This window comes from Dipteris shenzhenensis, chromosome 11, assembly GCF_047967505.1.
Source record: "Dipteris shenzhenensis isolate YYH24624 ecotype China chromosome 11, Dip_SZ_1.0, whole genome shotgun sequence".
Taxonomy (NCBI): domain Eukaryota; kingdom Viridiplantae; phylum Streptophyta; class Polypodiopsida; order Gleicheniales; family Dipteridaceae; genus Dipteris; species Dipteris shenzhenensis.
In genome coordinates, this window is record NC_141606.1 from 14,786,045 (window position 1) to 14,796,926 (window position 10,882).

Sequence of the window (10,882 nt, forward strand, 5' to 3'; positions counted from 1 at the left end):
TGGCTACCGAAGAGAATAGAAGATAGAAAGCACAAAGCAGTGATGGCCACCATGAGGTGGTTGATGAGCCATCACTTCAAGAGCAGCATTGCTACCGATTGGTGGTAGCAAGATGACCAAAAGAAGTAGGCGGTCATCGATGAATTAAAACAAAACTACCTTAACCCGCCAAATTGGGAGTTTAATGAGAATTATATGCGAGAGCGGATGGGTTTGGTCTTGAAGCATCGTAGATCAACCTTGCATACTTCCATCGCAAAGGGGATGGCTAAACTTAGCTAGGTAGACAAAGCTAATTGGAAGTTCTTCAAGAAGCAGAATAGGGACCATCCCAAAATGTTCGAGGGTCAGAGGAGGGTTGCGAAGAGACAGCTAGACACCGTAGGTACTTCGCACTTTGGTGCAAGCGGATGGTTGGCATTCGAGGCAACTGTAGTAAGTCTACTTCTTCTCATTCAATGTATTATTCTATTTGTTTTACTACATATTACATGCACTTTATCTAACTCTAACTCTTGTAAATTGGATCCACAACAAGTTGCAATGGGACGTCTTCCTACAGATGCAGAGACGCGACATGCATTTTACATAGGAACAAAGCCGTGGTTTATTGAGCAAGAGACAATGGGAGCGACGGTCGATTGGGCTGAGGTGGCTGCTCACACAGTATAAGTCTACTCCTACTTGTAATCTCACTTTTTAAATTGTTTTATTCTTTATAGTGATATTTATCAACGTTGCTATATAGCGATGCTTTATAGCGACCGTTCTTTTCCGATGCTTTTAACAACTTTAATAACGACATTTGTGCCCATTAAAAAAAAAATTTAACATAAAAAGCATCAGTATTTTCGTTGAAAAAGGGCCTATGCCTTGTAGTGGTTCCATGAGAAGAGAAGTGTACATACTAGTCAACTCTAGATAAGGGAAAGAAAAGATCAAAGATGGAGGGTGGACTGCAGTGTTTCATTGCTACTATCCATTTGGATCAAACACAAAATTTGTTATCCCAGTTTCTACATGTCATGAAGCACCACCAACTATATGCCTATAGGATGCTCTATTAGAAGTATATGAAGAAGCTAGGTGTGGCAAGGGTGTGGCTTTTTAGAGGAATCCAATGAGCCCAAAAAGTGTAGCATTTGTCATGCCAATCGTAATGGCGGGCAATATAACTTGGCCGTTGAATAAGGAAGACGTGCAATTCAACAAGCTAGAAATATATGACTATTAGATTACATTAGGGTTGAATTCCATCACTACTGCAAAACTCTACATCACTACAAGCTCTTTACAAGGTATTGGATGCCTTTCAATAGAGCTTGCAATTGAAAATACACTTAGGAAAAAAATTGCTAAGGGCGAAAGCATTATTATTTTCCTTGGGGAAAATTGTCAAATTTATGTCGGACTATATATAGACCAGCATTGGTTATTTCGTTGGTGCCCAATGGAAGCTACCCCGACAATGTGGATATTAAAAAAAAACAAGTGGGGCAAAATGGGGCTTGTCATAGCCCTTTCTTCCCCACTATATATATTTATAGGGATGCAACCAATCCAAGCATACTTGAGAAACCCAAAAAAAGCTTTAGACCTAAAGTACAATTTTGTTCATCTCAGCATCATCTATCGTGTCTTATTAAGCAGTATAAGGAAGAATGGAACTCTTTCTTGATGAGGTCCCCATGACAATTAACACTTTGTACCTATCACCACCCAAGAACTTTCTATGACCTGGAGTAATTCTACCATATGTTTTATAGGATCTCTACTCCTTCATGACCATCAGCTCCACCAACATCACCATACAACTACAAAATGTGAATAAGGTTTGGAAATTCCCAAGTATCCTCCATTTAGGCACCCTATTTGGCCTCTTAGTCTTGAATCCCACTTGGTACTTGCAAGTCACTGACTTGAGTCTCCTCCAGGTTTCTGACTACAAGGACTCAGATGAGGTGAGATGTTAACCTTTGACAACTGCAAATGTAACCTTGGGTGACCACAAGCACCAAGGTATGGTAGTGACATGGGACCTTAGACATAGAGGGCTTCTTCTTTGATTTCCTGCCAACCACGTATTCCCTGAGCTCCTCCGATGCCTCTCATGAACTCCCCTCAGTTTCTTTTTTCATCACTTTCCATGTGGAGCTCTCCTTCAAGAATCCTCACCCTTGCTTAGCACTTGCCACTTGGCCTCCAGCTTTGGTGCCACATGTCCCACAAGGGACTCCTCTCTTTATACCCCTCTCTAGGACTCCTTATGCACCACCTCATAAATGCCTAGGACTAGGCGTGACCCTAGATCCAAGCCCTTTAGGCCCTATTAATGGAAGTGCTGCCAAGCCTTCTGGCTTCCCGCCTTATACCATGGTCACACAGTATTACAGTTGATGTAGCATTCCCTTCCCCTTAAGAAATGTTTACGTCCTCGAAAAAAAAATTGGGAAACCTCCTTTGGAGATTGCTTACCCTTTCCCATGTTGAACTCTCTTCAGATCTATCTTTCCACTTAACCAGACATTCTTTCCATATAGTATGTCGCATTCTTTTTTCTTGTGTATCTAAAATTTTTTCTGGTTCATGTGGTAAAGATGTAGGTTCAATAAGTTCAACTAGGATTTCATTTCCAATGAGATTACCATCATCTCCTAATTTTCTTTTTAGCCTACTAACATGAAAAACTGGATGTACTCTACATCCTTCAGGTAAAGCTAATTTGTAAGCAAGTTCTCCAATCCTCTTAAGTATTGTGAATGGTCCATAATACCTAGGAGACAATTTCGGACACTTACCTGTTTTTAGAGATTTTTAAGATTCAGGTACCTTAAGATAGACTTTCTCATCTACTTCAAACTCCAACTTCCTATGGCGGCATGGGGGTTTGCATAACTTCGTGCTCTATCTTTAGCTCTTCTTATGCTATCTTTAGCTAACTTAAGCATTTGATTCATATCCTCAAGAAAGACTTTGGCCGCTTGAACCTTCTCTTTTTCAAGTCCCATTGTCATTGGGGCTCTTGGTTGAAATCCATACATCATCATGAATGGACCGAAACCTATAGATGAATGTTTGGCACTACTATTATATGCAAATTCTAATATGGGCAAATACTATTCTCAATTAGTTTGCCGTTTACTTACATATGCTCGAAGCATATCCTCAATGATCTGATTGACCCTTTCAGTTTGACCATCACTCTGTGGATGATCCACGGTGCTCATGAGTATTGAATGAAGTTTCTAACCTCTTAAACATAGCTCTCCAAAAATGGCTATTAAATTTGCTATCCTAATCACTAACAATACTGGCTGGTAGCCCATACAGTCTATAGATATGCTCCACAAATAGTCTAACTAATTCTAGAGTTTTAACATCTTCACTGATAGGAATAAAATGAGCCATCTTGGTCAACCGATCCACAATTACCCACACAGAGTTGTGCCCCCTCTGTGTTGTAGGTAGTCCCACAATGAAATCCATGGAGATACTTTCCCATTTGCCAGATGGAATCTCCAATAGATGTAGGAGACCTCCTACCTTAAGGCATTCAGCCTTATTGACCTAGCATTTTTGGCACTTCAATACATAATCTTGGATGTCGTTACCTATTCCAGGCCAAAAGAATTGTCTTTTCAGAAGCACATATGTCTTCTGAATTCCTAGGTGTCCAGCACTTAGCCTATCATGACATTTAAAAAGTATTTGGTGCCTAATGTCATTATTCTCCGAGACACATACTCTACCCTTGTAGAGTAGGTAGCCATCTTCAATAGTATATTTTTTCCACTTGAGTCCTTTATCACCAACCTATGGTGTGTCACCATTTCCATGCGACTCCTCAGTGAAAGCCTCTTAATTTGTTGGATCCCTATTTTTTATTGCTTTCCATATTTCAGAGAAGTGAGGATCAAACTCACATTTCCCCTTTAAGGACTCTAGGAAATCATTCTGAAATTGAGTAAAACTCAATTCATTAACAATTGGCATTCGGCTAAGAGAGTCTGCTACCACATTAAACTTCCCTTTCCTATATGTCAATTGTATATCAAAGTCTTGCATTAACTCAGCCCATCTAGCTTTTCTACCTTTAAGCTCTAGCTGATTACAAATCGATTTAATGCTCTCCTGATCAAAGATGATCTCAAATTTTGCACCATATAAATAGTGCCTCCACTTTTTTAAAGCATAGACTATAGCGTATAGTTCCTTCTCATATGCTGAGTAATTCCATTGGGCACGATCTAACTTTTTGCTTTCAAAAGCCACTAGTTGACCTTTTTGTATAAGTACCGCCCCAACAGCAAAATCACTAGCATTTGTCTCAACCATGAATTGTTCATTGGAATTCACTACTTTTAAGACAGGAGCTGCCGCTATAGCTACCTTTAATTTTTCAAAACTTCTCTTTTGAGGTTCATCCCATATGAAGGTGCAATGACACGGGACCTCAAACATAGAGGGCTTCTTCTTTGATTTCCTCCCAACCACCGATTCCCTGAGCTCCTCCGATGCCTCTCCTAAACTCCCCTCAGTTCCTTTTCTCATCCACTTTCCATGTGGAGCTCTCCTTCCAGAATCCTCCCCCTTGCTCAGCACTTGCCACTTGGCCTCCAGCTTTGGTGCCACATGTCCCACAAGGGACTTCTCTCTTGATAGCCCTCTCTAGGACTCCTTATGCACCACCTCATAAATACCTAGGCCTAGGCATGTCCCTAGATCCAAGCCCTTTAGGCCCTATTAATGCAAGTGCTACCAAGCCCTCTGGATTCTTGCCTTATACCGTGGTCACATGATATTATAATTGACATGATAGGTAGTCGTGCAGTCGACCAAGAAGGTCATAGAGTGTGTGCCTCAGTTGCTCAATGAAGGGTTCTTTCTACATCACCTTTGCAACCATTAGATTGGCATTCTTGATATCAACATGCTCTCTTTGTTGGGACAGTTCATTAGAATCCCTTCTTTTTGGGTCTTGTAAAGTTGTGCTATGGCTTTTGATTTCTCATCCCAAAGAATATGCAACAACTTTGCTCCTTGTATGGGGTGTGATCCATAAATAACCCCTAGTAGCTCACCTTATCAATCTAAGTAAAGTTCAAAGACCGTGAATGTTGATTTGTCTTTGGGTAACATCCGTCATTATTGGATTGATGTGTGGGTGCTTGAGGTAGTCCTTTAGGAGATCCATGCCATGCAAAACTAACACCTCTCAGTACACCCTGTGTTTTGGTGATCTTGTGACATCAATGTCAAAAGTGGTGTGCATGCCAAACGGGTAGTAAGGCCTTAAGAAACCATATCATTAGAAGAACAATTTTAGAAACCACATCTCAAGGGGTGCATACCACTTCTCAGGGCATGCATATTAAGAAACCACATGCATTCAAGGGGTACAGTTTTAGAAAACCCTCATTAGGAAAAAAGGGAGCTCATTTTGGGGCCTTTTAGGGTTTTAAAAAATAGTCTCTCGACCAATCAGAAGAGGGGCAATGTAACGTTGGAAAGATACCAAAAACCATGTAAAAAGATAAAATAAGTCAGATTCAAAATCTTTTTCCTTTATTATGTCTTACATACGTGATCATCAAAAAGAAAAAGGACAGAGAGAGACATAATAAAAGAAAAATTTTCGCCACAAATCGCGCTTTAGTGCAAATCTCCCACTCCGAGCATCTTTGCCCTTTTTTAGACATCCGAGAGTCGATTTTTGGTGTCTCCAGTGTTGATTTGGGGGTTTTGGCCCACTCCGGATGTGCTGGCGATGTCAAATTCTGCACAAAAAAATCAAGGATCTTATATATCTATTTAATGTGAAGCGTGAGTACTAGACTAATATTTATGCAATAAGTATCCATATTTTATGGCATTTCCCATATTTTGAGTGCAACAAAAATAGGTAAATATTTAATTTCTTGGAGGGCCCCAAAATGAGTTCCCTTCTTTCCTTATGCAACTAAAATTTGTATTAAGAAACCACATGCATTCAAGGGGTATAGTTTTAGAAACCCCTCAACTAAAAATTTTCTCCCAATAAAACCACCCCTATTTACTTATGAATTAGTAGATTTGTTTCTAAAGTTGAAGTAAAAAAACCCGCTTGTTATTGTAATCCTCTCAAATATTTTTCAAAAGTTAAATTAAAATACCCTTCCTTTTGAATGCACGTGGTACACAAAATTTGTGAAGTTAACCCCGTGAGAACAACATGCTTGATAAGGTGCAATACTAATGAAGTTATTTCTTGTACTATTACTGGTACCTAAGACAATGCATTGACATTGCTCACCTTGCTATTGACTCTTTAGAACACTGCCATTCCTAATACTATGCCTACTATAGAGCTAAAGTGAGAGTTAGTCAAGAGAGCAAGGTGGCTAGCACTGTGAATAGCTTTATGCATAGAGATTTTGAGTCATTGTCTTGCACAATGCAAGAGCTCATACGAAACCTAATGAATGATTTAAAAAAGATACCAAGTTGTGCTATAGTCTTATTGGTATATAACCTATAGATAGACTTATTGGTATATAATCTATAAAATTGCAAGAAATATGTATATTGTCTCAATAGCCATTCTAGACATTTCAACAAAGGAACCAAATGATAGTATGATATAAATGGACACATAGATTAATCCTTTATACTATATTTCAACTTAAGATTGTAGATAATGTATGAGAACAGCTTGTCCTATTAGGTTCACTACAATAATATGATATGGGAATGCACCTGCAAGTGTTCTCATTTGGTATCTTTGAAGTGTACATAGCTTATGTATGTAGAGAAACTCCAAGTCTTATTTAGAGAGTATGGTTTAGTTAATTGACATGGTTTTTGACCTAAGCAACCTTACTCAAACGTGGGAATTCACAAAAGGAGAATCCAATTCTCCACTATAGCACTTATAGCACTCCTTCTAAGGAGAATCAAGAGTAGTAGTCTTGCACAACTTAAGAAGTTGAGGTGCAAGCTGGATCACATGTACTGCCAAGCTTAGTGCCATAGCACTCCCTCTAAGGAGAATCAAGAGTAGTAGTCTTGCACAACTTGAGAAGTTGAGCTCCAAGTATCACATGTATGACCAACCTCTAGAAATTGGAATTGCAATATGTGTCTTTTCTTTAGCATTACCGGATATTCCTATGCATACCATGTGAGAATCGAGCAAATGTTTTGATATGTTAAAGCTTGCTTAACGTATCCTTTAGAATTGACAGAACTTGTGATATTTTAAAGCTTATATTGTTATGTTAAATGGGATATGTTGAAGCTTGCTTTTGTGAGAATCGAGAACTTATATCATAACCTTGCTTCGCTGTTTCCGGTAGAACGTTTGAGAAATGGGGCAAATCTTTTGATATTTTAACCTTGCTTCACGTGATCCTACTATTTTGATGTGTTAAAGCTTGATCCTTGAGAATCGATGCCTTGTTTAAACAAGACTATATTCTCTCTCATTCTTCTCTCGACCGGCACGATTTCAATATTGGAACATGGAAATATACCTCTTGTTCATTCCTATAAAGCGCTATTTGCTCCCCTTTTGATACTTTAACCTTGCTTCACGTGATCCTACGATTTTGATATGTTAAAGCTTGATCCTTGAGAATCCATGCCTTGTTTAAAAAGACTATATTCTCCCTCATTCTTCTCTTGGCCGGCACGACTTCAACATTGCAACATGGAAATTTACCTCTTGTTCATTCCTATATAGCACTATCTGCTCCCTTCCCTGCCTGTGTTTCGTGCTGCACACTATGGCGCTCATCCTAGATTCTCAGCCCCCTCCCACGGCGCCTATCACCATTGCAGTTCCCGGAAAGACCTGGGGTGTCGATCCTGTGGAGGTTCTCGTTCAGAGAGGCGTGAAAGCCGTGCCTGAGAAGTACCGCAGGTTCTCCAGTAGCACCGAGCAAGCCGATCATCTAATTAAGATCTTGCACAACCCCTCTCAGAAGATAGTCCCCGTCATAGACCTTTGGAGCTGGGATGAAGCTCGCATGCAAGACATAGTGCGCAACGTAAAGTTTGCTTGTGAGGAGTGGGGGTTCTTTCGGGTCGTCAACCACGGTGTGTCCCCCGTACTGATGCAGAGAATGATGAAGGTGGCAACGGAGTTTATCTCTCTGCCGGTGGAAGAAAAGATTGCCTATGCCGCTGAGCCCGGGACTTTCTGCGAAGGCTATGGCAGCAAATATATTATCAAAGAAGACGTGGTGAGAGACTGGCGTGATTACTTGTTTCTAATTCTTCAACCACTGTCGAGAAGGGACTATCGTTACTGGCCGACAACGCCTTGTTCATTCAGGTATGACTTGAGTCTCGACTCGACGTCGTTGCTCAGCAAATCGACTATCGGTAAGACCAAATTGTTGAGCTCATTTAATTAGCGTCATGAACGCGTGTGCTAATTAGCTGCGGACCATAAAAGCAGCGACGATGCATGGGCTCTGTCCCACATTTGATCATCCGCTGCAATTTCGATCCAGGGACACCATGGACGAGTACAGCACCGCGCTGAAGAGCTTGGCTCTGAAGCTTCTTGCAATCATCTCCATAAGCCTTGGCCTGGACGAGTCTTACATCGAGAGGGCACTACTAGAACCGACCCAAAAGATGCTCATCAACTACTATCCTCGCTGCCCGGAGCCAGCGCTCACCGCAGGCTTCTATAAGCATTCAGACATCGGAGCACTTACGCTCGTGATGCAGGAAGAAGGCGTGGTGGGTTTGGAGGTGTCCCATCAGGGCGAATGGGTGGCCGTGGAGGCGATCAAGGGCTCCTTTGTTGTCAACGTGGCGGATCAAGTCGAGGTGAGAAAATTTACGTCCCTCGTTGATGATTATACGACGTCGTGAAAAGTATCTCGGCTACAGATTTCAAAATTAGTTGTGTGTCGTGAGATCGCGCTAGTCTGTGATTATGCTCAGTATTTGAAAAGCTACAAATTTCAAGCTAGCTGTCTGTCGTGACATCGAGGATCTGAAACTGCAGAGGTTTCCTAATGGTGATTCTGCACGTTGTGGTGCAGATCATGAGCAACGGGAGGTACAAGAGCATCGAACACAGGGTGGTGGTGAATAGGGAGAAGTCGAGGTTATCCGTGGCGACGTTCTGCGATGCAGCACCCGATGCTATGATCGCTCCCGCGAGAGAGCTTGCGGAGGAACCAGCGTACCAGGAGGTGAAGTTCGACGACCACGAGATCACCTTCTACAACCATGGAGCCAGAGGCAAGGACATCGTGCAATCCTACATCATCCCTGCAGCTTCCGCCCATGCAAGCTAGGGTAAGGGGACCGGTACTATGGAAATTGACATCTGATCTACTTTCTTGACTTTCTTGTATGAAGTTAGTTGTGATATCACAATTAAATATGGTCCACTTCCGATCAATGTGAGAATATTGACATCTGATCTACTTTCTTGACTTTCTTGTATGAAGTTAGTTGTGATCCCATGGTTAAATATGGTCCCCTTTAGATCAATGTGCTCCACTGCCCATCCAACCACAATACTATACTATAATTAAAAAGCATGAAAATGAAGCATGAGCATATATTATGATGTAAGAAAATTATCACAAGAACGAGCCAAATTAATAAGAAGCTTACATGCAGAATACATCCCCTTGCAAGTGCCCACTCATCTCCTCAGCATGACATGTCCTTGGGGGAAAGAGCAAGGACTCTTGGATATAGTTGTTTTCTATGCCTCCATTGAAATCTATTCCTTGCATTTTCTCTCTTCGTATTGGTCTCTTCATACCTCTTAACCCACTTTTGACATGTCTTTGATATCAAGAATATGAAATCTCACCTAGCACATAAGTTGTCAAAGGAGAGGCATACTAGGGTCCATGGGCACAAGAATCTCTATAATATATGCCAAGGACTCTTGCGCACCAAACCAAAGATCTACCATGATACCTTAAGGCCTTGATTTTTGCTGAGCACAAATACCTCATAACACGTAACTGAATGGCTCATCAATCTCCTGCCACAAGCATCCAGAGAGTGAGCACTTGATGTATTAGATACAAATGGTTTGTTGATCTAGTCCTTTCATATAATGCATAAAAGGATTTCAAAGTGGGTTGAGAAGAATCAGGGTGTCACATACATTGTGTGGATAGATGCATGGGCCTCTTGCAGTGGGAATCTTGGATTTATTCATACAGAGTTGTGAGAAGATTTTCAATGTTGTGAGGTGTTTATAGTGTTGTTTTCTAGATTTTAAACACATACTGAAAGGCTTCTTGAGCTAGGATGATTGCTAAAGGGAGGCTTTCAATTTACCTCCTAAGAATCTAGTGAGAACTTTTAGGAGTGAAAGACTTGGTTCAACGAGCACAATGCATGATACTTTGTAAAAGCTTGTAGCGAAACCCCATGGTACATATTTATTCTTATAAATTTTAAATACCAGTGCCCACAGTATGGATGTTTTGAAAGAGAGAGAGAGAGAGAGAGAGAGAGAGAGACTCACATCTTTTGTTTCCAATATTTGTTGCTAATGGAAACTTGTATGTACCTTATAGGTCTGTATCCATGGCACCAAAGGTCTCAAGAATTGATGGTGTTATTTGTGACAGTGTGTATCAATGGTACATTGATGTACATCAATAGTATCATGTATCATATTGTACATGATATGTCACATAATGTTAACTTGTTTGTACTCAGGTATCCTTCTATTTTTTTTGAGCATGTTAGCATTGTGGATGAAGTCACTAAGGGGATTGTGGGGAAGGATTTACTTTCTTGTAATGTGGTGAGGATGAAGGGGAAGGGGTAGCAAACACTATATAAGTTTATCCAACATCCTTTGACTTCGCATGAACTAAAGTTCCAGAAGACTAGTCAATGTAGGAAA

At 40.7% G+C, this 10,882-nt stretch overlaps 1 protein-coding gene across 2 annotated transcripts; it reads left to right on the forward strand.

Annotated features, from left to right (window-relative positions):
• The first annotated feature begins 7,611 nt into the window (after window positions 1-7,611).
• LOC147896658 (jasmonate-induced oxygenase 1-like) lies at window positions 7,612-10,562 on the forward strand. Of its 2 annotated transcripts, XM_087381824.1 has the most exons (4): window positions 7,612-8,314; window positions 8,496-8,820; window positions 9,039-9,297; window positions 10,548-10,562. In XM_087381824.1, the coding sequence occupies exons 1-3, from the start codon at window positions 7,764-7,766 to the stop codon at window positions 9,294-9,296; spliced, it is 1,134 nt and encodes a 377-aa protein (XP_087237950.1). In that variant the 5' UTR covers window positions 7,612-7,763; the 3' UTR covers window position 9,297; window positions 10,548-10,562. The 2 variants fall into 2 exon arrangements, with proteins under 2 accessions (XP_087237950.1, XP_087237949.1); XM_087381823.1 differs by lacking the exon at window positions 10,548-10,562 and having other exon boundaries at window positions 7,613-8,314; window positions 9,039-9,419.
• Window positions 10,563-10,882: the final 320 nt, after the last annotated feature.